We start from the raw sequence: 24,976 nt of genomic DNA, 5'->3' as shown, positions 1-24,976 counted from the left end.
CAGTGCCTTGACCTTATACAACAAAGTTTTTTTTTCATATGTGCACAACAATAGTCAATTAATAATGAGAATATTATATTTTTGGATGTTCAAAAGACGAAGAGGAGTGAAAATTTTTTTGCCGGTTTTGATCGAAAGACAAGCCCTTTGACAGAAGTCGACAGAAAAGGGTTCGAATCACGCACGTGCTTGCTTGTTGCTTCTTCATCATTGACGCGAAAGAGAACTTTTTACACGAAAAAACAGCAAACATGACAGAAGTGCTGTGTTAAATTAGTTTCCCACACAATTGCCAAAAAAAGATAGCAGCAAAATGTTTAAAAATTAGTGCGCCTCCTATGCCTTGTGACAATATCAGAGAAGTGACATGGCGTAAAAAATTGAATTTTTTTGGATAAAAATGTCGTAAATTGCGTGTTTTTGACGTCAATGCCGTTTGCAGGCTTTCACTTTGCGAGCTCGTAAATCAACGAAAGGCTCCTTTTGCAAAAAAAATAAAAATCGAATTTCACATCTCTGAATCAAAGTTTGGACAACAACAGCAAAAAATTTGCGAGTTAAATGCCAAGTAGGAGGGAATTCTTGTTCTGTCTTGCAGTTCATTACCTTGAGCGAGATGATTCATGAACGAAATTTGATGTGTCTGAGTTCTTTTTTGACTTTTTCCATCACACGCGACGACTTTTTTTTATTACTCTCACTAATTTCGTGTAATAAAAAGTCCAAATTTGCATAAAAATATGATAAAAGTACGCTATTTACTCATTTCAAATGCGAAAAAGTCACTCATGTGTTAAAATGGAATATTTGCGCCCAAAGTTGGATATTTGGGTTGCTTTTTATGCGCTATTGTTCGGATTTTTATCCAAATTAAGATTCACATGCATGCAGAAAGACCTCAATAACTAATCATAATAACGAACGAGCGAACATATGTTCGAATATCGGCAAAAATTGTTGATTTTTTTTCGTTCAAACTTGTTGACCTTGTTCGTTCGTTGTTGCACGGCGTCCCAATTCTATTAAAAATTTGAGTAAATCGACTTTTTGGCAGAAAACGTTAAAAGGGCTGATTGCACTTCCTTGTTTTTTTTTTATTTTTTCAAATAGAACAGCTGTTTTCTCTCTCTTTCTATAGACATACGACAATTTATATCTCACTAATGCATGACGCACGAAAATATGTAATTACATATCGTATAAAGTACGAATCCCGTTCTTGTCTGGGGAGCAGATGATGTTCAATGAACGTTTAGTGAGAGCATTTCTGCTGAAACCCTATTAAAAATCACCCCCGCCCGTGTCTTTAGCATGCGAGCGGAATTTTTGAACGGTTCCTTTACTTCACAAGGAACCTGCTTGACAATTTTGTGTGAATATTCCGCCTTAATGACCAAAACGAGTATGAAATAAATTTTTAATTGAGCACAATTAAGCCCTTGTTCGTCTCGTATATGCCTTAATTATTCATGAAGAACACACTTGGATCGTGACACTTGTCTCTGCTCAATTAAGAAGTTTGCGTTTCAATGCAAAATAATTGCTACAATAATTAGTCTCGATTAAAGATTCATTCCGATTAATAAATAATAAATAAAAACCTTCGTGCGTGGGCAGAATTTCTTGTCTGAAAAACACTTTTAGTTACTTTAAGGACACACAAGCTTCCTTTTACAGCAGAATCGAATGATCGAAGCGATTGAAGGATTCGTCAACTCATTTCACGCAATTTGCTTATCTTATCAGCGAATGTGTTTGAACAATTGTTCCGAACTGAGTCATCCATGAAATCAATATCACTTTTTATTATTGCGAAAACTGACGACGCGAAAACAACTCGGATGAATTTGTTTGTTTTAAAATTAAAAAAAAAAAATATTTAATCTAATCTTATCAAATTTTTGTTCGTTTCTTTAAAGGTGACGTACATCAATATTTAAATATAGAAGAAAAAACGTACTGAACGCAATTCAGGCTGATTAAATTATTGTAGAGCAGTAATAAAGACAAGCAAACAGACAGAAAAGTCAAAATGGTGGATTATTATAGAACACTCGAAGTACCAAAAAATGCCACAGAAGCTGAGATTAAGAAAGCGTAAGTTTAAATTTTTGCATTTTTGACGAAAATCGAAACTAATTTTATTTCTTTGCTCAACAGATACAGAAAATTAGCACTCAAATGGCATCCCGACAAGAATCCAGACAACGCAGATGAGTCTCACAAAAAGTTTAAAGAGATTTCGGAAGCTTATGAGGTGCTATCAGACAGTACGTATGCCGATTTTTTTGAAATTATTAATTTTTATATAATTTATGTCAATTTTTTCTAATTTTTGTTTTTCTATTAAATCCCCATAATATTATTGAATTTTTTTTTCAAAATTTTTTATATTTGTATGAAATATTTGAAATCTATTAAAAAAGCAACAAAAATATTATTTAACGCTTTTCATTCTGCGATTTCGGCCTTATTGATTTTTATATGTGCGTCAATTTTTGTCCCCTTTATATAATTGTCTTATAATCCCTTTTTTGTGCAAAAAAAAGATGTAAAAATAATAACAAAAAAAAGAGCACAAACGCAGTATCTACGACAACAGATTCACTCGATCTTCTGGAAAGACTCGTGACTACCATTATTACTCCGGTAGCAAAGATAAAGATTGTAATAATAACTATTACTCGTCGTACCGCAATGGGTATCATCGTTCGGGCGACGGAAATGCTCGTCCTCAAAGTCGCTATTTCGGCGGCGGGCATTCATTCACGTTCCGAGGTCTGTTTGAATCAACGCCCTTTTATCGCTTTTTTGGTAAATAGAAGTTTGACGTTGTTTTTTGTGCTCCAAATTGTGATGGAGACGCCTTGTTTCTCTTTCTGACTAAAAATATAACAACAAAAATGTTTTAACCAACCCTAAAAAGGCATCGCTGTAGATAAAATCTAATCATCATGACCATAATCTCTCGCCATAATCTCTTAATACAAACAATTTACAAACATTTCGCGTGAAAATCGTTATCATTAACTCCATGGATCAGATCAGATACGCAAGGTCAAACATAATTAATGATGTAATTGTCCCTTTTGTCTTGATTTGTTTTGATTGAAATTTTTCTTCTTTTTATGTGTGTGTGGTTTTTAAACGCTTTAATTCAACATCTTTATACAAGTTCATATCATTCGCGTGCAAAACTTCCGCATAAGCCGATGCGGAATGTAAAGAATGTCTCTCAATCCATAAAACATACAAGAGAAGCTTTGTCTTTTGCCGTTTCGTTTGTCTCTCCGATTTTTTCTCGCAAAACTGAAAGAAATACAGAAAAAAATCTGTCACAAGCACGCAAAAATTTGACATTTTTATTTTTATACGAGAAAATGATAATAAATGACGTTCAATACAAACCCACGCGAAATAGTGCTGAAAATTTTAAAGGTCAATGTTACACGAGAAAGAAATACCTCAAAAATTTTCCTTATTTACATTGGAAAATTGTCAAAAGTTGATTTAGAATCGCCATAAAAGGTGTGGTTTGACATTTTCTCAAATCGCACGGGGATTGTTTGTTTTCATTTTCATTCTTATGAAACTAATTTCTTTATCTTTGCTTCGTCTATTTTTCAATTTTTCTTTTTTTTTTTGTTTTATATAAAATGGCTTTTAGAGCAGCTCATACGAGAAATGGGAAATATATACTAATTCACATTTTTCTTTGCTTTTACAGAAAAGAAGAGACGTGTTTACGATCAATATGGTAAAGAAGGTTTAGGACAGAATGGCGAACGTCATCACAGACATAGACGCACACACGGATACGAAAATGGTTATGATCCATTCTTCGAGCAATTCACATTCAGAGATCCCGAGGATGTGTTCAGAGAATTCTTTGGATCATCGCCTTTTGATAGTATTTTCAGAAGTAATCGTAAGTTTTTAAAGATTTTTTTTTTTTTTTGAAGAAAATGTTAAAATATTTAATTTTTTTAGACTTCACATCGACTGTTCCTGCAACACGCGGAGGCCATCAGTACATCTCAATCCCAATGTTCCAACCCTTCAGCAACTTTGATTCATTTTTCAGCGATTCATTTAGCAGTAGTAACATGGCAATGAACGGAAATGGTCATGGCGGAGGCGGAGCAGCTGTGAAACGAACTTCGACTTCTACAACATTTGCAAATGGCAAGAAAATTACGACAAAGAGGTAAAATATCTTTGAATTTTTCATTAAAACCAAAAATTTTAACCATCATTCGTATTGCAGAGTCTTCGAAAATGGCACCGAAACAGTCATGAAATACGAAAATGACGTTCTGAAAGCGAAAACCGTTAACGGAGTCCCACAAGCGATTAGTTACAACCATTAAATCCCGTTTTTGCCGCTCGTAGTTCGTAACATTCATTAATTCAAACACATAAAAAGCGCTTCTACATTTATTCTAACATGAAAAACAAAACAGGATTCACCAAATTCATTAAGAGGAGCTGCTTTCATGAAATCAATTGAAATACTACACCAAATTTGATTTAAGGACACACATTATTTTTCTTTCACACGTGCAAATGATTTGCTGAAGAAAAATAAAAAAAATATAAATGTTAGAAAATTAATGAAAAAGAAACTAATGAACTAAAAGACTTATCTTCAAAGAATTGATTTACGATAATTTTTCACAAAAATTTTTTTTATTCGCAACATGACAAAAAAAATCTTCAAATTGATGTTAGACAAAATTAATACAAAAAAAAAATGGAAACAAATACAATAAAAATTTATGAAACACAAAAAGCCAAGGTTAAACAATTCAAATGAAATTACTACTCTTAAATTACGTTAATCAAAAATTTTACATTCAATCCTTGTAATAAATAAATGTCTAATAGCGTTTGTGAAAAAAAAATTAGCGAATAGAACGAAACATATTTAATCAAAAAAAAAAATAAAGAAAGAAATCGAAAGGTGACCAATTAATGATCAAACAGAAGGATAATAGAAAAAAAACAAAAGATAAAAATGTTGCGAAGTTCATTATAACTTTTAAGATATTTAGAGGATTTTGATTAAAATTTTTAAAATTGAGCTTTTCAATGAGAATGTTTGTACCGAGTTAAAGAAAAAGTCATGGTGTGTGCGAAAAAATGAGAAATAAATACGTATGAAAATGAAGCCATCATATTAATCCCTCGTTAATTTTGCCAAAATTTTGGCGTAATGCTTTTCTGTTAATACATGCTGCCCTTTTTTGTAGGTGAATCATAAAATATTAAGTTTTTTTTTTGTTTTAACCTTTTTTTTTAATTTTAGTCTTAATAAAACGAAATATAATTTATTCACAATTTTATGTGGATATTATGTTTTTAATTAAAAAACTGAGAGCATTGTGTCTGTATAATAATTTTATTCTTACTAATATCACATCTCTAGATCTCAAATGCTCATTTTTTCATCATCGTTATAGAGAATGTGTGAGATAAAAATACAGAACATACAGACATCAAAGAAATCCAGCTTCGATCGAACAGTATAGCTAAATAATATTTAATAAAAAAAAAATGTAACGAAGCAAGAAAGTCAACCAATTTCTTAAATGAAATGAAACAATGAAAGTGATCATGTAATAAATGAAAGAAAATTGCAACAACTTACAGCAAAAATCTAATAAATAAAGGATTAAATTAAATTTTCTTTAGATTTTAATGATTATTAATTTTAAGATAAAACAAAAAATACAAGAAGAAAAAATTAAATTAGTGAAAATAAATGAAAACTGATGTAAATATTTAATGATTAATTTTAATTGTATTAATACATACCTACCAACATTATATACAACAAACAAGAAATATATAAAAAATAATAGCAAAATCGTAGTTTTACTTTTTTGGCTCAATTTAACTTTTAAATTTCTCAAAGTTCGATTCACACAGCATAAATAGTCAAATTTAGAAAGATATTGAAAGATATGATTCAGAACTTCAAGTTCAAGCCTGAAATTGTATGAATATTCGTTCAAAAGTTCATTTCTGTTCATATTCGATAAATTTTTTGAACATGTAACAAAAAATATTTTTTGAACATCAATACTCTATTATGTGCTTTATTTTAACGAAACTCGAGAATCACAAAGTTCGTGTATTTGGAAACACTTGGCATGTTTGTTTTACGACGGCAATTTTTCTTTGGAAAACAAGTTTTAAAATCCTCTGGTTTTCCATCAATTAACAGGTAAATTACATGTTCGACATTCATATCTCTCTCTCTACCTTTTGTAGAATCTTAAATTCATGAAGATCATTAAATTCCTTGAATTGCTTCGGAATTATTCCAAATATGAACTTTTTACATTTCCGCATTATTTTTCCTTATTGATAAGGTTGCTATCGTTACGAAAAATGTCTGACGAAGTGCAGAAAGCTCAAGATGCCGCAGAAGGCGGAGATACGATTTTTGGGAAAATCCTTCGGAAGGAAATTCCTTGCAACTTCATCTATGAAGACGACTTGGCTGTTGCTTTTCACGACTTGATGCCGCAAGCTCCAACGCATTTTTTGGTTATCCCGAAGAAACCGATTTCAATGTTGTCGAAAGCGGCCCCGGAAGATGAAGCGTTGCTTGGGCATTTGATGCTTGTGGGAAATCGCGTTGCGCAAGACTTGCAATTGGAGAATGGATATCGTGTTGTCATCAACAATGGGAAGCACGGAGCTCAATCGGTGTATCATCTACATTTGCATTTTCTCGGAGGGCGTCAAATGAAATGGCCTCCAGGTTAAAATTGAAAAGAAAACGCGATGATTGCCTTATGTCAGCGAGATTCCTTCAAAAGGCATTTAGTATTTGAGCTTTGTTTATGAAGCAAAAGTATAACATTAATAATAAATAAAAATGCCGAAAAATTTTACAAAAACTGAAAAAGGTATAAATTTATTCAAACATAAAATATAATTTTGGTTAAAGTACGTGACAAAAATCACTCACAAGTAAAAGAAAACAATATTGTTGTACAAAAAAGTCTTGTTAAGTATTTGAAAGGTTAGTTCTTTGTCTCGAGTGAATCGCAAGACTGTTAAGTGTATAATATTGCTGCATTTTAAACTAATTTTCCCTAAAACATACGGGACTAACAATACATAATGGCTTAAGATTAGGCGTTGCAACAACCATATTTAGATCATGTTTCCGAATAAACGAGTAGAACGTCGTGAACGATTACCTAAAAAGAAATTTTTATTAAAAAAAAACAACAAATGAAATTATCAAATTCTTACCTGCCAAGGCACTAACGGGAGAATCTTCATAATCTGATACTGTCGCATGAGATACTGTCGGTTTGGGAGTTGCTTTTTGCGATTTACGTCCCTTATTGCTTACTGGAGTATCAATGGGCGTTCCAAATTCCATCATTGGAGAGTTTTCGTCATTCCAATCGAAAGAAGCATCAACGTTCTTTACTTTGCGATTCTTGCTACGAGGCGTTTTCTGTGCACGCGTCGATTTCTCAGGGCTTTCTGCAAAAAGGACACTTTTGGTGTTGCGTTTGTTGCTTGATTTGAGAATAGAACGATGTGCAACAGATTCTACAGTTGTTGGCTCAATTGCTTCTTCTTCAGGAGCTTCAACAAAATTGATTTTCTTGGATTTGCGTTTGGATTTGGCTGCGCTATCAATTGTCTAATGAATGAAAATATGAGAATAGAATAAAAAAAATTATATTTTTAAAGGAATAAAATAAAAATTCATCACTTTTACGTTAAACAAAACCCTTTTGAGGGCACTTCTGAGAATCATTGGATGGGAAGTGACAGGAGTGTGTTCATATTTGGATTTTGAATTTCTTTTACAATTGCAGGACTTTGTAAATTAAAGGTTTTAGGGGTTTTGACAATGTTACTGAAAATTGTAACTTACCACTAATGTGCTAACTTTCTTTGCTGATTTCGATTTACGGGCAGAAGACGGAGTTGTGCAACATCCTGAGCAATTCAAACTGCGACGTTTGGCAATAGATTTTCGCGGAGTATCAGCAAGACGTTTGACACTCACTAATTGTACATTTTCCGCTTCAACTGTGTCCATTTCGGGAACTTTTTCGGGTTTTTGAATCTTCTTTCGGAGATTTCGAATGTGTTCTAACAAACCCAAATTAGCAGTTGTCTTTGTTTCCACTTTTTCTGCCTTTCGTGTGCGTTTACGAGTTTTGGGCTTCGCTACTTCTTCCAATTTTTCTTCCCAATCGTTTGCTTTGAGCGCCTCAAGATCGGCAAATCGTTTGTCGATGCTCTCAATTTCCATCATAACAGTCATCCAATAGCCATCGAGATCATCTTGCAAAACAGCACGATCTCCCGAATCAAATTCGTAATTTTCAATGAGTTCACGGAATTTTGGGAGTTTTTTACGCATCAAGAGTTCTGATTGCCCAACTGCGCTATTGATCAAACCAATGACGTTGTCGTTCAGTAAATTGTTGTCTCGAAGTGTTGTCCATTCTGTGTTACGATCCGTAAGACGTTTGATTTCAGACTCGAGCGTTTCTTCATGAGCTTTTGCGATTGGATTTCGTTCAATTTTTTGCGGATCAGAAATTACGGGCAACGATTTTCGGATGCTTGAACGACGTTTGTTTTCTTCAATGGGCTTTTCCTCTTCTTCGTCATCTTCTTGAGTGAAAGTAATGTTCAATTCCTCATCGATCGATGGCTCTTTTTCAATACTCTTGGTTTTGCGTGCGACAAATACGAAAGGCTCTTCTTTTTTAACCATTGCTGGTTGAATTTCCTCTACATTTGGTTTTGGTAATCCAACAATTGATGATTTGCGAGATTTTACTTTTTTTTCATCAGCTTTCTGATCCTCTGTACCAAAAATGTTCGGAGTTGGCAAACCTTTCATCGATTTTTTGCCAAATGAGTCTCTTGGAGACTGTTTGTTAGCAGCAAACTTGAATGGAGTAACATCTGGAATTGGACTGATTCCCTCTAAAAGAGATTCTTCATCGGCAAATTCATTCTCAGGAACAATTCGTACACTTGCTCGTTTAGATGTTGTCGATGTAATGAATGATTGACAAAAGTTGAACGTTTCTTGCGTTTCATTTTGCATTTTCATGTTTGCCGCAAGGAAGTTATTTGGAGCTTTTGACGTACCCGGTTGAGGCTCTTTAATTTCTGGAATTTTTCTTGCGGAAAGTTTTTTCGGAACATTTTTCAAAGTTGGCGCAATGAATCCGTTTGGAGTGCGAGGCTTCATCTTCAAAATAGGTTGATCCTTTGATGTACTTGGTTGAGGCTCTGTAATAATCGGAATTTTGCGCGCGGAAAGAGTTTTCGATGCGGATTTCGGTTCTTTTTTTACTGATTTGGGACGAGTAACAGCTTTCAATACAACTGCTTTGCCAGCTTGCTTTCTTACAACAAGTTGTGTTTTCCCAATGGATCTTCGTTTTATAGAACGTCGTTTAGTTGCAGTTGGTGTTTTCGTTGCTGTTTGTTTGGAGAATCGTTCATGGAACTCTTTCATCTTATCTTCCAAAATATCACGTTTTTTCGGAAGAATTCTGCCGCAAGGAACTACAGAAACGAAAGGGCTTTTCTTAGCAGGCGCATTTCGTTTCGGCATCTTTCTAATTTCGTTCATCTTGAAGAGTCGCTCTTCGGTTTTTGTTGTGAAATTCATTGTCGATGCCATCTTACTTACGGATTTCATCGTTAGTTGTTTCACAGGACTTCCAACAGGACTTTCATCTTCTATATCGTTAGTCAATCCACGATTTTCCAAAAATGCATCAGCACGATTTGCTCTTCCACGCATTTGTGTTTCGTGAGCTCGACCATTTCTTGTTTTTTGTCCGGGAGCCGGGCGATTTTTGTATAATCCTTGACGTTCCATATTATCAAACGAAAATATTTCTATTACTTACAATTGTTTTATTGTTCGCGGATATATTTTCTCTATTTTTACGTTGAATTACTTTAATTTATATCGATAAAATTGACAAAAAATATTTTGCGCTTCTGTTTTCGCTGTCTTTTTCCAAATGACCGTTTTTCTGAGTAGAGATGTCAAATGAACGCACAAAAAATTTGAATACTCGTTTCAAACATCAAGCAGGGATGTCAAAAGCGTAAAAATTTTCAAAACATTGACACAAAAAATGGAACTGCTCAAATTTATTCGATTATTAGATCTAAACGAGAATGATTTCTCGGTAAGTATTTGTTTTAACGTGAAATTTTCGCACTTAGTTGTCGAAGAAACATGAAATTCATTCAAGAAAAGACGAACTTTGATGCTAAAATGCAGAAAATCAAACCACTTTTCTGCATTCCTCCGACAAATTTTTATGTGTCATTCGTATTGTATCTATTTATATCGCATTTGTTTACTTTTTTTTTTACAAAAGAATTTCATGTGCATCAAACTGACGACGTGCGCCTCGTCTTGAACTACATTTCCTCATTTCTCGTTTATTTTTAGCATGGGAAATTCCCAAACACGCTCCGACTCATGTCAGGGTTGCAATGCCTCAAACTGGATCGCACGAAAATCGAGGAAATCCCCGAAGAGTTGGGTAAACTCATGAAATTGGAACATTTGACGCTGAAACATAACGACATTGAAAAGTTGTTTGGCGAACTAACGGAATTGCACAGTTTACGATCTCTCAATTTGAGGAACAACAAAATCAAGAGTTCAGGAATTCCGAAGGAGTTGTTCTATTTGGAAGACTTGACAACGCTCGATTTGTCACACAATCGACTGAAAGAAGTTCCCGAAGGTTTGGAAAAAGGCAAAAATTTGCTCGTGCTAAACTTGAGTCATAATCAAATCGAAGCAATTCCTCCGTCGCTTTTCATCAATTTGACAGATTTGCTCTTTCTCGACTTGTCAAACAACAAATTGGAAACATTGCCTCCGCAAACGCGACGCTTAAGTAATCTACAAACACTGATATTGAATGATAATCCTCTCGAATTGTTTCAACTACGTCAATTGCCATCATTGCAAAATTTGGAAACACTTCACATGCGTAACACACAACGAACGTTAGCAAACTTTCCAACAAGCCTTGATACACTTTCGAATCTGGTTGAACTGGATTTGTCGAAAAATCAACTTATTAGAATACCCGAAGTATTGTTTAGCTTGTCGAATTTGGTGCGTTTGAACATGAGCGAGAATCAAATTGCGGAATTGTCGGTAAATATTGAGCTTTTGCAGAAATTGGAATCATTGAATTTATCACGAAATTGTTTGACGGCACTTCCCTCGACACTTTGTAAGCTCGTGAAGTTACGAAGACTCTTCGTAAACGATAATCAACTGAATTTCGATGGGATCCCGTCAGGAATTGGAAAATTATCTGCTTTGGAAGTGTTTTCGGCGTCAAATAATTTGTTGGAAATGATTCCTGAAGGCTTGTGTCGATGCGGAACGTTGAAAAAATTGAATTTGAGCTCTAATAAGTTGATTACTTTGCCCGATTCAATTCATTTGACGGAATTAGATACGCTTGATTTGCGTAACAATCCGGATTTGATAATGCCTCCAAAACCGATGGAAGCTCAAAAAGGAGATGGAGTCGAATTCTACAATATTGACTTTTCGTTACAACATCAATTACGAATGGCAGGCGCTGTTGTTCCTCCGAGCATTGCGACGCCCGATGGAAAGAGCAAAGATCCCATTGCACGAAAATTGCGTTTGAGACGTCGACACGAAGCAAATCAAGATGCAGATAAAGTTCTCAAGGGCATGAAAGACGTTGCTAAAGACAAAGATTCGCAATTATTTCCGGATGAAGAGAAACCTGAAAGTTTAAAGCCCAAACGATGGGATGAATCACTCGAAAAACCCGCTGTTGACTATTCCGACATCTTTGACGAAGAAGATGGGCAATTGCCGGGCATTACAGTGTGGGAAATTGAGAATTTCTTACCGAACAAAGTCGAGGAAGCAGCTCACGGAAAATTTTATGAAGGCGATTGTTATATTGTGCTAAAGACAAATTACCTTGATGGCTTATCATGGGAGATTTACTTCTGGATTGGAAATAAGGCAACTTTAGATAAACGTGCGTGTGCTGCTATTCATGCTGTCAACTTGAGAAATTACTTGGGAGCTCGTTGTCGAACAATTCGTGAAGAGCAAGCAGATGAGTCTGAAGAATTTTTAGCGTTATTCGACACGGAAGTTACGTATATTGAAGGAGGTCGAACATCAACGGGCTTTTACACGATGGATGATATCGTTTATCCAACACGAATGTACAGAATTCACGCACAAGAAAGACAAATTCATTTGGAAGTCGTTGAGGTTGCTCCCGAGTCTTTGGATTCGCGATATGTCTTTGTTTTAGACACAGGACTGAAATTGTACATTTGGTATGGAAAGAACTCCAAAAACACGTTGAAATCCAAAGCTCGTTTAATGGCTGAAAAAATCAACAAAAACGAAAGAAAGAACAAAGCAGAGATATTTACCGAAAATCAAGGCGAAGAAAGTGATACTTTCTTACAAATTTTAGGCTTGGAGAAGGAAGACGAAGACGAGAAACTTGAATATGAAGTAGAAGATCACGTTCAAGATAATTTTGTTCCTCTAAGTCCTCGTTTGTATCAAATTCAACTTGGAATGGGATATCTCGAACTTCCTCAAGTTGAAGTTCCTCAGAAAAAACTCGTTCATACATTGTTGAATAGCAAAAATGTCTACATTCTCGATTGCTATTTGGATCTCTTCGTATGGTTTGGCAAAAAATCAACAAGATTAGTTCGAGCAGCTGCAATAAAATTATCACAAGAACTCTTCACGATGATAAATCGTCCCGATTACGCCATTCAAGAGATGATTCAAGAGGGCAACGAAACTCAAGTATTCAAAAGTAAATTCCTAAATTGGGATGATGCGATTGCCGTTGATTTCACACGCACAGCAATGTCTGTCGCAAAAACGGGAGCTGATCTCTCAAAATGGGCAAGACAACAAGAAACAAAAGCAGATCTCGCCGCATTATTTATGCCTCGTCAACCAACAATGACGTTGCTCGAAGCTCAACAACTCGCGGAAGATTGGAATTACGATCTTGATGCGATGGAATCGTTCGTCTTGGAAGGAAAGAAATTCGTGCGATTACCTGAAGAGGAATTAGGAATTTTCTACACAAACGAATGTTATGTCTTCCTTTGTCGCTATTGTTGTCCCTTGGATGATGAAACAGATGAGAATCCTGATGCTCCGCCGCCCGAGGAAGAAGTGCAATGCGTCGTTTATTTCTGGCAAGGAAGAGATGCGGGAAATATGGGATGGTTAACGTTCACATTTACGCTTCAGAAGAAATTCAAAGCGATGTTTGGCGAAGAACTCGAAGTCATTCGTATTCATCAACAACAGGAAAATTTAAAATTCATGTCGCATTTCAAGGGAAAATTTGTCATCAAAAATGGCAGAAGGAAAGAAAAACTTCGCACGCCTGATGGAAAACTCGCTGTAGAATTTTATCATCTTCGACAAAATGGAAGTGCATTGTGTTCGCGTCTCATTCAGATCAAGCCAGAGGCTACCTTCTTGAATTCCGCTTTTTGTTACATCTTACATGTTCCTTTTGAAACTGACGACGAGGCACAGTCTGGCATCATTTACGTATGGATTGGATCAAAAACGACACAAGAAGAGGCACGTCTCATACAAGAAATTGCCGAACAAGTTTTCAACAATCCATGGGTCAGTTTGCAAATCTTGAACGAAGGCGAAGAACCCGAAAACTTCTTTTGGGTTGCTCTTGGCGGAAGACAACCATACGATGAAGATGCAGAATACATGAATTTCACACGACTTTTTAGGTGCTCGAACGAGAAAGGGTATTTTACTGTTGCCGAAAAGTGTTCAGATTTCTGTCAAGATGATTTGGCAGATGATGATATCATGATTTTAGATAACGGCGATCAAGTTTTCTTGTGGCTTGGAACAAAATGCAGCGAAGTAGAGATCAAATTAGCTTATAAATCAGCTCAGGTATGAAAATTTTCATATATTTTTTTTTTTTTTTGAAAAATTGCCTAAAAAATATAATTTTTCAGGTTTATATTCAACACATGAGAATCAAACAACCTGAAAGACCTCGTAAACTTTTCCTGACGTTCAAAAACAAGGAATCCCGGCGATTCACAAAGTGCTTCCATGGTTGGAGTGAACACAAGAAGATTTTGGAGTAAATTTACAGAATTATTTGTTGCTAAAATCTTAAAATTTTTTATTTATACGAATTACTTTTTAATCATATCATCATCAACAATAATATTTAACACAGACACTAATTTTAAGTTAAGGATAAAAATTGTAATTTCCTCTTTTTCGATATTTTGAAAGTCCTTCAAGTCACAAAATGTATTATTTTTTCTATGGACTTTTCGAAGTTTTTGTATTAATTATGGCAATAAATATCATAGGCATTAGAATTCAAACTTTTTTTTTTTTGGTTCAACGCTCGGCAAATGCAAGAAATAGAGGAAATGAGACTCTGTGCGTGTAAATTAGTCATCATCATCCTCATCAGATGGCACGAACAATTCATTTTCCTCCAAGAACGAAGCCATATTCTTGCTAATAGCAGCTCCAATGAGCAATCCAGGGACGACAGTACAAACAAGACCAACTAATCCGAAACGAGCTGATGTCGGCCTGAAAAATATTGAGTTTTCTAAATTTTCGCATGAGATGAAAATCGATTTTCCTTACATGGGTTTCACTGCACCGCTTCTATACGTGATTTTGTGTCGTCTTTGGTTTAGCATGCGTTCCCAATTGAAGGATTTTAACAAGTAACCCCTTTGGATGCTTCTGACAATCATTTTGGGACACGGGAAAACCTTTTGAGGGCTTTAAAAGTGAATTTTCTTCAAAACTTTTTTTGTTTTTCTTTAATTTTTCGACTTTTTGAAATTTCACTGATATTGTGACATGGGATTTAAAAGCCAAATGCACATTTTTAAAATATTCGAGACAAAAACAAACATTGAACTCCCGAAATTTCTTTGAAAATGAAGTTTTTTGTCGAAATTTAAGCGTTGAACGTGTTTTTAATTGAATTTTTGGATAAACAAAATATCATTTAACATCAAATCATCCATTGGGTTTTGTTGAAAAGCCACATACAAAGTTAATTGTCGTGCAGATTGTCCACGTAATCCAAGAAAAAAATCATTCATGGTAAACTTTTTATTTGTTCATTATATTTTTTTCGTTTCTTATCAGATTTTTCATTGCGATTACAGACGACTCAATTTGCAACAATGAATTGGTTCGACACAAAAGCTATATCTAGTCTACTTAAAGAGGCACAAAAGCAAATTGACAAAGCATTAGACATCAAAGATGACGAAGAAGAGGCATCTTCATCATCGTCATCCGCAAAAGCGAGTCCCAAAGTGCCTGCGAAAGGCCTCTTGATGGATGATTCGACCGCTGGAGCAAATTGGAATGAAAAACAAACGCCAGATACGCCAATTACTGTGTCTCCAACTGTTCAATCAACCATTCCAATCTCGAATGATAGTTCCGAATCGTTGGAAATGTTAACTCCGAGCTCAGAATTGATTTCTCCGCAAAGCAGTTCGTCACATACGTTGCATGGAGCATCAGATTCTGTCGAACTCGTGAGTGCTTATGATACTTCAAAAGGCATTTCTCAAATCGATAGCTTAATTAATACGCCAACAACTCCCGAAAGTATTGAACTTGTGACAGACAACACAGATAGTGCAATAGAATCGATTTCTCCAATAGATGATCCGTCGACAATCGATACTGAACTTCCTGTAACTGTGAAACAAGGAAATTTGCCAATTACAACACCTCCTTCGCGTTCAGGATTACGTTTGAATATCGCTTCTGTGGATGAAACTGACGAACTACCAAAGCAGCAAAATATTCGTGTGATGAACGAGTCAAATGATTCGGACAAGACAATTGTTTCAACGACCGATGTTTCAATGGATATGTGCGATATTCGAACAACGAGCGGATCGACAACGAGTTTCGAGGAAATTTGTCCCGCGATTCGAACTTATCATCAAATCGAGTTGACTGATTCGAGTGCGGGCGCATCTCGTGATGTCTCAAATTCACGAAATTCATCGAAACATAACGGAGATTCAGCAGATGAAGTTGAAACAGGCACGTCATCTGATATTGAAGTTATTTCAAGTCCAAGCACGAATTGCTCCGCATATCGCGAAAGTCCCATGAAACAAGGCGCTTCGGATAAAACAAGCGATAGCATGGTTATTATCAAGAAAGGACATTTCCGCGAACCATCTGATCTGAGTATTCAAAGCACAACGAGTGAAGATTCGCATTTTAGCTCACAATCGGAGACAGAAAAACTTTTGAAACGCATTAACGAACTAAGTGAGTTGCTTGAACAACGAGAAAATAAAATGCTTGAGATGGGTCGTCGTAATTCTGAATTAGTTGAAGCGAATGCTGATATGCAAGCAAGATTAGATGCTCGTTTAAATGATCCGCTGGAATTGACGAACGTCACGGAAGAGTATACGCAACGATTGTCGGCGCTCGAGAAGAAATTCCAACAAACGATAAGAGAAAAAGAGGCTTTCCGCAAAGAATTGGCAGCGATGAAACAAGAATTTGTGTCAAAAGTTAGTAAAGACGAGTTAGAACGCATGATTGGGGAGAAGGATGGTCTAATAAGTGAATTGCGAATGGAAGGAGAAAAACTTTCGAAACAAATTTTGAATTTGAATAACATCATTAAGAAACTTCGAGCGAAAGAAAAGGAAAATGATGCACAAACGAAATCGCATAAGGAGCAAATTAGTGGATTAACAGATGAAACAGAACGATTGAAAAAGTCACTTTCAGCAAAAGAGAACGTTGAACGTTCTCAAATTGAAGCCGTACACAAACTCTCTTCTGAATGCAAGAAACTCGAAGAAGAAAATTCCAAAATTAAGTCTCAAAATGAAGATTTGACTCAAAAATTTGAAACGCTAAAGGCATCTTTTGACGCTGCGAAAAAAGAGCTTTTAGATCTGAAGAAGGAAAATAAGGAAATGTCCCGAAAAATAACTGATTTCAATGCCATACAATCCGAAAAACAAGAAGCGCAATGCCAAAACCAACAAATGAGCGACGTCATCACGGAACTGAAACGCAAATGGAAACAATCTGAAGAGCAACAAGCGCAAGCGATGATTACTTTGCGTCAAGAGAACACAAATCTCCTGCGACAACTCGAAGAAGCTGAATTCCGATTGCAAGAACAAACAGAAGCCTATTCCGTAGCAACTGTTCCGCTCATGAAACAAATCGAAACACTTCGAGGCCAATTGTCAAACAGGACAATGCAACATGAAAAACGCGAGCAAGAACTCTCTGTCAAATTAGAAGAAGCAGAAATGCAAATCAAGCAACTTAGCAACAGCGAAACACAATATAAGGAAAATGTGTTGAATCTTAAATCGCAAACTGTGACATTAGAAACTCGTTTAGCGGATGCCATGCATCAAGTAGAAGAGGCAAATGTTCAATTGCAGGCACAAAAAATCGAATTAGAACGAAATTTGACTACACATCGTTTGGAAATGGAAAAATCCGCAAGAAACGAAAAGGAATTTGGCGAAAAAATCAAAGAATTGGAACGAAAATTGGCAGAAACAGAGGAAAAGTTGAAGAAAAGACGACAACTTCACATTCAAACAACCCTTCCGCAAGACGACGAGGAAGAAGAAGATGAACGTACGTATACGAATGAACCGAGATCTTCAAGTAAAACAAACAATGACACATTCAGTGAGAAGAGATCGAGTTCGCCAACTCTCAGTTTGAGCATTTCTATGGCAGATTCCTTTACATGGCAGCCTGTAAGTAAAAAAAAAAATACTTTAAAAAAACGATTTTCATGAATTTCATCCATTTTTACAGGACGATTTAGATTGCATTTCCCAAAGCGGAGGTCCAGGAGCATTAAATCCTTTGTATGGATCTTCAGTGCATCATCAAACTTCGTTGATGGAAAATCTTCAAGCAACAATTCGTCAAAAAGACGGAGAAATATCTCAACTTCAGCGTGAAATTAAACAACTCGTCACTGAACGTCAATTTTTATCTGAAGAAGTTGCCAAATTATCGCTTGAACTTGAAAATGTTAGAATTCAAACTTTATTCTGTGACAAAAAAAAAATATTAACTTTGAATATTTTATTTCAGATAAAAGAGAACATCAAAAACAACGAAGACGGTGAACGTCAACACGCAGAGCTCCAACAACAGTATAACGCTCTTCTCCAAATGTACGGCGAAAAAATCGAAGAAACAGAAGAACTGAAACTCGATTTAGTCGAAGTAAAGGAAATGTACAAGTCACAGTTGGAAGAATTACTTCAAGCACAAAAAAGTGCATGAGACAAAAGTGCTATCGTTGTCTTTTAATCGCTTCTTAAAATGGCTTTTTATCCCAAAATGGCATTTTGCATCCACATTGAATTATTCCCGTTTCTAAAAATGATAAAAAATAAAGTTTTTTAGTGATATTTAAATGTTTAAGTGAAAATCGTACGTATTTTATTAGATAAAAATATAAGAATCGCATAAAGTGAAATGAATTTTTTGAATGAGAACGAACGGGAAAATATTAAACTTTTAACAATTCTTGTTCTGTTGAATGAAGTTATGTGTTAGAAAAGACGTAAAAAAGTAAGAAGACGCGTAAAATTGTATTACTTATTAAAATAAAAATTACATAAAAGTACTTACTTTTGAGTTTTTTTTTAAATCATTAAAATTAATAACTGTTTCACGTGTAAAAATATTTGCGAAATAACTCATTTTTAAACAATGTACATTATTCTTCCTACTTAAAAACACCTGAAATGCGACACATTTTACCAAAAATTTCAATTCAACCTTCGAACAAATATTTTCAATCAAGGTTCTTGATATTTCAAAATTTTTTGAAAGATTCTTCAAAACTTAAATTTTGCAATTCTAATTGTTGTCAAGTGCATTCAACGCCGTATCAAACGCAAAACCTTCATCATCACTCATATTTTAATTGTCTTCTTCGCAGTTCCTCCATACAAGAACGTTTTCCATTCAGTCATTCATTCAACCCAAACACATAAAATTTCTCAAAGATAAATAATAATAATAAAATATTTCCTACAAAGCAACTTGAAGACGCTTTCGTGTCTACAAAGCAAAGCAAAAAAAAAAACTTCGACATAACTTCGTATAAATTAGCTGTAGCCTATCACATTTAAAAACTAAATAGTGTCGCATGGCTAAAAAAATAGTCAGTTGCAATCGGGCAGTCAAACTTGAAGGAATTCATAAAAAAAAACAAAAAAAAAATTATTGAATAACGGACTGATTAGAAAATTAACGTGTTCATTATTTTACAAAACACTTGCGATAAATATGTAACAATTGAACAAACAAAAAAAAATATGCAAAAAAAAAATTTTTTTTTAAATTGTATCATGAAGGAGGTCTAATGAGCTCATAATAAATTTTGAAAAAAAAAAACAAATATTATTTAGTAAACATTCTCTTTTATTGTGCCTCATTAGCAACTTGAATTGAATAAACATTTGAAAAAAAAAAAGAAAATAAAATACCGAAAAAACATGTTTCTCTCAACACCAATGCAATATTTTGGCAAAACTGTCGGTAAGTCAACGTATATTCGCAATGTTCGATATTCAAACATAAAATTAAGCAAAAGCGATGCAAAAACCTTGGATGTTACGCATTATTTGACAATGGATTCGATAAAAAAAAAATAAATTGCGAAGAAATAAAATAAAAAGTAATTAATAAAAATAAGTTATAAAAATCTGAATGGTTCAAGGTTGTGATCTTCAAAATATTTAATCAGTTTTTTATTTGTTATTTAGAATAAACACAGGAATTTATCTGATTCTGTTTTACTTTATTTTTTTTATATTCGAAAAAAGCAAGATAAAACCACTTTTGAACGGTTTTGTTAATTAAGTTTTTGCTGGTTTCAAAAATAATTTTGCATTTCCGTGATCAAAGGTTTGTTTTTGTTTTGATGGAAGATTTATAAGTTTATTTAGGCCGTTCCAAATTTTTTCCTATGTTTTTTTCCCCTGCCCCATTTCAAAACCGAAAATCCAATGGGGCAAAATAAAAAAAAAAGTTAAAAATTTCATCAAAATTGACCATTTTTTGGTCTTCTTCAAGGAATTTTCAAAAATTTTTTAAAATATTGTTAATTTTTTAAAAATTTTTGTGTTGAAAATCGAAATTTCACATGAATTTTCTTTTATAAAAAAATATTTCCTAAAAATAATTTTTCAAAAATTTTTGACGGTTATTTTTATGAATTTTTTTTTTGTTAAAATTTATAACTTGAAATACTTTCAGATCAATTTTAAATCATCAAATCTCAATGCAAATACTACTAAAAAATTCAAAAAGGGCCCAAATTTGTTAAAATTTTGTCATTTTGTATGAAAAAGTATTTCAAAAATTTTTTTTTTTATTTTGCCCCCCCAATTTTGAAAAAAATGTTTTGGGACAAAAACATCGGAAAAAATTTGGAACGGCCTAAATATTTTTTTTTTGAAAATTAAATGGAGACGTCTTGTTTTTTTTGTAATAAAATCCATTCATAATTAAATTTTCCATTACACAATAGAATTTTCATGCCATACTTTGTATTCAAACCATCACAAATTGATCACAATTTTATCTTTCGAAACCAATGTCACAACTTAATTGTATTAATAAGCAATCACGTTTGTTTCAAGTCAATAGTCGACCATGAATTTTTGCTAATGCATTGTTCTTCTACTTATTTTTATTATTTATTTTGACGACTTTATTTCGATATTTTATGACGATTTTCAAGATAAGAAAGTTCAATAAACCTAAATATCATTTTTAGCTGCAATTCCGACTCGTTTCAACGTTGCTTTCATGCTTTTCAACTCCTGTTTAGTGGCGTACATGATGAGAGTTCTCTTGAGCATCAGTATTTTAGCGATGGTTGAGCCAAATGTCATCATTGAAAACAACAGCGAAAATGACACAACAAAAAGTGCATCATTAGTCGAAGCAGTTCCTGATGTAAGTTTATCATTTCTTTCGAATAACTTGCATGCAATATCGAAACATGTAATTTCATTGCGGGAAAGACAAGTTAGATAATTTGAAAGCACGTGACAATCTGAAGATTTTCGCGTACACACGATAAAATGGGACAAAAGTGTGTGAAAGAACGTGAAAGAATTTGATTTTTTTTTTTTCGATTTTTTTTTTCAGTATGGGCCTCGTTACAATTGGTCTCCTTATGAAGAAAGTCTCGTTTTGGGTTCCTTCTTTTACGGTTATCTATGCACACAATTGCTCGGAGGAATGTTAGCCGAAGCGTTCGGCGGGAGAATAATCATTTTCTTGTCGTTATTCTTCAGTGCGATGTTCACAGGATTGTCTCCTTTGATGGCGGATTTCGGAATTTGGTATTTTGTTGCTACTCGAGTTGCTATCGGAATTGCTTGTGTAAGTATTTTTGACTTAAAATGAGATAAAAAAAAATGATTTCGTAATTTTTTTTAGGGAATTCTATATCCAGCAATTCATTGCGTTGTTGCTCTTTGGTCTCCTGTCGAAGAAAAAGGAAAATTTGTTGCTTGTTTGTTGGGCGGCGCACTCGGAACAGTAATTACATGGTCAATGGTTGGTTATATCATCGAAACCTTCGGATGGATATGGTCTTTTTACATTCCAGCAGTTATTACAGCTGTTTTTGCCTTCATTTGGCTGTATTTAGTATCAGATTCTCCGCAAAATCATCCTCGCATTAGCGATAACGAACGGATGTTCATTCAAAAGTCACAAGAAGGACGAGTTTCAAACAAAAAAGTAAGTTTCAATTGTTTTACAAAGAGAAAATTCCTCATTTATTTCTCAAAATAGGCTTGGATGCCCGTAAAACATGTTCTTACGTCGATTCCTTTTTGGGCACTCATCATTTTACACTTTGGCAACAATTGGGGATTGTATTTTCTGTTGACAGCTGCGCCTAAATTCATGAGCGAAGTACTTGGCTTTAAACTTTCAAAAGCTGGATATCTCGCAGCGTTGCCTTACCTTGCGCGATTATTGTCTGGATTTGTTTTTGGTTCTGTTGGAGATTATGTACGAAGCAAAAAAATTATGTCAGTTACAGCAAATCGCAAATTTTTCGTCATTTTTTGTAAGTTTTCTTGTTGTAGAAATTGAAAGCAGCAAAATTTCAATATAATTTTTTTTTACAGCACATATCATTCCGGGACTCTTTTTGACGGGACTTTGCTTTGTTCAAGGATATCCGTATGTTGCTGTGACATTAGTAACTCTCTCTTTGGGCTTCAATGGATCTGCAACACTGACAAATTTGCAAAACGCCCAAGATTTGTCTCCAAATTATGCAGGTAAAACATTTTTTTGACAAATTTTTCAACTTCTCTCATCAAAAACCAATTTTAGGCTCTCTTTATGGAATCGCAAACTTCTTCGGTACAACAAGCGGATTTCTTTCACCGATGGTTGTTGCTCATTTCACTGCTGAACAAAGTACTTTTGAGCAATGGTCTAAAATTTTTTGGATCGGAGGCGGAGTTTACATCATTCCTGCGATTATTTTCATGATTTTTGGCTCCGGAGAAGTGCAAAAATGGAATGACTTGAGTGAAAGCAGAGAAAAAGACAAGAAAATTATTGAACGGTATACGAAAACGGTGTGATATTACTCTAACTTCATCTTAGTTAACTAGTCAAGAAGTTATTAAGTTAAGAAATATAATAATAAAAATTAATATTTGTTTTAATCGTTTTGCAACCCTTTGATAAGCAAAAACACTTCCGTCAACAATTTTTCACAGTATGTACGTGAATTCAAGTTCAAGCACACAAAAAGTTTACGGTACACTAATTTTGTGTGAACAGCGGTTTACAATCAATTATCACATATCAACAACGTACATATATTTAAGTAGGTAAGTAAAGCTCAACACTATTTACTGAATGGAGAGATGAATGTTTTTTGTTTACCATCAGATATCTTATCACAAACATTTTTCAAAGTTAAAAATTTCAATAAAAAAAAATTTTCAACATTAAAACAATGTCAGTTAAAAGTACCTTGAATTAGCAAAGCAAATTCGAATTGTAGTATATGTTTGTTACATAACCCGTTTGTGTACCGAGTCATTGTTTAGTTTAAGAGAAATTATTGCCAATTCTTCATATGCTGGACAAACATATAAACACAATGTACTAAAAATTACAAAAAAAGGCTTTTAAAATTTTTTTTAAAAGAAAGAAAATTTAAAAAAAAATTAAGTCAAAATCCTCTTATTATGAGGGCTCATGTACAGATTTTTGAAAATTAAGCTAGATCACGGTTCTCCGTCTAAAAATGAAGGTTTTGATGTTAGAAACAACTTTTGTTTTGGACTTTTTCTAAATTTTGCGTTTTCGATGTACAGGAGCCATTTAAAGATGTTAGCGAAAAAAATTGATTAAAAAAAATTTAAGTCAAAATCCTCTTATTATGAGGGCTCACATACCGATTTTTCAAAATTAAGCTAGATCACGGTTCTCCGTCTCAAAATGAAGGTTTTGATGTTAGAAACAACTTTTGTTTTGGACTTTTTCTAAATTTTGCGTTTTCGATGTACAGGAGACAAATTTAAGTCAAAATCCTCTTATTATGAGTGCTCACATACCGATTTTTCAAAATTAAGCTAGATCACGGTTCTCCGTCTCAAAATGAAGGTTTTGATGTTAGAAACAACTTTTGTTTTGGACTTTTTCTAAATTTTGCGTTTTCGATGTACAGGAGAAAGATGTTAGCGAAAAAAATTGATTAAAAAAAATTTAAGTCAAAATCCTCTTATTATGAGGGCTCACATACCGATTTTTCAAAATTAAGCTAGATCACGGTTCTCCGTCTCAAAATGAAGGTTTTGATGTTAGAAACAACTTTTGTTTTGGACTTTTTCTAAATTTTGCGTTTTCGATGTACAGGAGCCATTTAAAGATGTTAGCGAAAAAAATTGATTAAAAAAAATTTAAGTCAAAATCCTCTTATTATGAGGGCTCACATACCGATTTTTCAAAATTAAGCTAGATCACGGTTCTCCGTCTCAAAATGAAGGTTTTGATGTTAGAAACAACTTTTGTTTTGGACTTTTTCTAAATTTTGCGTTTTCGATGTACAGGAGCCATTTAAAGATGTTAGCGAAAAAAATTGATTAAAAAAAATTTAAGTCAAAATCCTCTTATTATGAGGGCTCACATACCGATTTTTCAAAATTAAGCTAGATCACGGTTCTCCGTCTCAAAATGAAGGTTTTGATGTTAGAAACAACTTTTGTTTTGGACTTTTTCTAAATTTTGCGTTTTCGATGTACAGGAGCCATTTAAAGATGTTAGCGAAAAAAATTGATTAAAAAAAATTTAAGTCAAAATCCTTTTATTATGAGGGCTCACATACCGATTTTTCAAAATTAAGCTAGATCACGGTTCTCCGTCTCACAATGAAGGTTTTGATGTTAGAAACAACTTTTGTTTTGGACTTTTTCTAAATTTTGCGTTTTCGATGTACAGGAGCCATTTAAAGATGTTAGCGAAAAAAATTGATTAAAAAAAATTTAAGTCAAAATCCTTTTATTATGAGGGCTCACATACCGATTTTTCAAAATTAAGCTAGATCACGGTTCTCCGTCTCACAATGAAGGTTTTGATGTTAGAAACAACTTTTGTTTTGGACTTTTTCTAAATTTTGCGTTTTCGATGTACAGGAGCCATTTAAAGATGTTAGCGAAAAAAATTGATTAAAAAAAATTTAAGTCAAAATCCTTTTATTATGAGGGCTCACATACCGATTTTTCAAAATTAAGCTAGATCACGGTTCTCCGTCTCACAATGAAGGTTTTGATG

The 24,976-nt window shown here is 34.1% G+C and overlaps 6 protein-coding genes and 1 non-coding gene across 9 annotated transcripts in view; 6 read left to right on the top strand and 1 right to left on the bottom strand.

Moving 5' to 3' along the window:
• LOC134836799 (dnaJ homolog subfamily B member 6-A) overlaps positions 1–4,697 on the top strand; it is a 42,227-nt gene extending 37,530 nt beyond the window's left edge. For all 3 annotated transcript variants that reach the window (XM_063852023.1, XM_063852025.1, XM_063852026.1), the window contains 5 exons: positions 1,920–2,097; positions 2,161–2,270; positions 3,728–3,928; positions 3,991–4,207; positions 4,268–4,697. In XM_063852023.1, the coding sequence (XP_063708093.1) occupies positions 2,033–2,097; positions 2,161–2,270; positions 3,728–3,928; positions 3,991–4,207; positions 4,268–4,370 (696 nt within the window). In that variant the 5' untranslated portion in view covers positions 1,920–2,032 and the 3' untranslated portion in view covers positions 4,371–4,697. The remainder of the gene's footprint in view (positions 1–1,919; positions 2,098–2,160; positions 2,271–3,727; positions 3,929–3,990; positions 4,208–4,267) is intronic.
• LOC134828265 (U4atac minor spliceosomal RNA) lies at positions 1,213–1,334 on the top strand. Its single transcript, XR_010161895.1, has one exon. It is a non-coding gene; the product is annotated as a U4atac minor spliceosomal RNA (small nuclear RNA).
• Positions 4,698–6,140: 1,443 nt separating the features above from the next.
• Positions 6,141–6,777, top strand: LOC134832767 (adenosine 5'-monophosphoramidase HINT1). The gene is made up of 2 exons (XM_063846912.1): positions 6,141–6,229; positions 6,378–6,777. Exons 1-2 carry the CDS (start codon positions 6,156–6,158, stop codon positions 6,775–6,777), a joined length of 474 nt encoding a protein of 157 aa, XP_063702982.1. The 5' UTR covers positions 6,141–6,155.
• Positions 6,778–6,998: 221 nt separating this feature from the next.
• Positions 6,999–10,025, bottom strand: LOC134832759 (guanylate kinase-associated protein mars). The gene is made up of 3 exons (XM_063846899.1): positions 7,913–10,025; positions 7,273–7,675; positions 6,999–7,217 (listed from the first exon to the last, which is right to left on the bottom strand). The coding sequence occupies exons 1-3, from the start codon at positions 9,890–9,892 to the stop codon at positions 7,171–7,173; spliced, it is 2,430 nt and encodes an 809-aa protein (XP_063702969.1). The 5' UTR covers positions 9,893–10,025; the 3' UTR covers positions 6,999–7,170.
• A 112-nt stretch (positions 10,026–10,137) lies between these two features.
• On the top strand, positions 10,138–14,542 carry LOC134827966 (protein flightless-1). The gene is made up of 3 exons (XM_063840882.1): positions 10,138–10,211; positions 10,481–14,017; positions 14,083–14,542. The coding sequence occupies exons 1-3, from the start codon at positions 10,158–10,160 to the stop codon at positions 14,215–14,217; spliced, it is 3,726 nt and encodes a 1,241-aa protein (XP_063696952.1). The 5' UTR covers positions 10,138–10,157; the 3' UTR covers positions 14,218–14,542.
• A 480-nt stretch (positions 14,543–15,022) lies between these two features.
• LOC134837802 (TATA element modulatory factor) lies at positions 15,023–18,783 on the top strand. Its single transcript, XM_063853191.1, has 4 exons — positions 15,023–15,211; positions 15,277–17,886; positions 17,948–18,169; positions 18,233–18,783. Exons 1-4 carry the CDS (start codon positions 15,209–15,211, stop codon positions 18,425–18,427), a joined length of 3,030 nt encoding a protein of 1,009 aa, XP_063709261.1. The 5' UTR covers positions 15,023–15,208; the 3' UTR covers positions 18,428–18,783.
• Positions 18,784–19,201: 418 nt separating this feature from the next.
• On the top strand, positions 19,202–22,846 carry LOC134837803 (sialin-like). The gene is made up of 7 exons (XM_063853192.1): positions 19,202–19,693; positions 20,937–21,118; positions 21,314–21,550; positions 21,608–21,913; positions 21,968–22,247; positions 22,309–22,464; positions 22,520–22,846. Exons 1-7 carry the CDS (start codon positions 19,651–19,653, stop codon positions 22,774–22,776), a joined length of 1,461 nt encoding a protein of 486 aa, XP_063709262.1. The 5' UTR covers positions 19,202–19,650; the 3' UTR covers positions 22,777–22,846.
• The last annotated feature ends 2,130 nt before the right edge of the window (positions 22,847–24,976 follow it).

Source organism: Culicoides brevitarsis, chromosome 1 (genome assembly GCF_036172545.1).
Source record: "Culicoides brevitarsis isolate CSIRO-B50_1 chromosome 1, AGI_CSIRO_Cbre_v1, whole genome shotgun sequence".
Lineage (NCBI taxonomy): Eukaryota > Metazoa > Arthropoda > Insecta > Diptera > Ceratopogonidae > Culicoides > Culicoides brevitarsis.
This window is presented reverse-complemented; position numbering and strand designations above follow the sequence as displayed.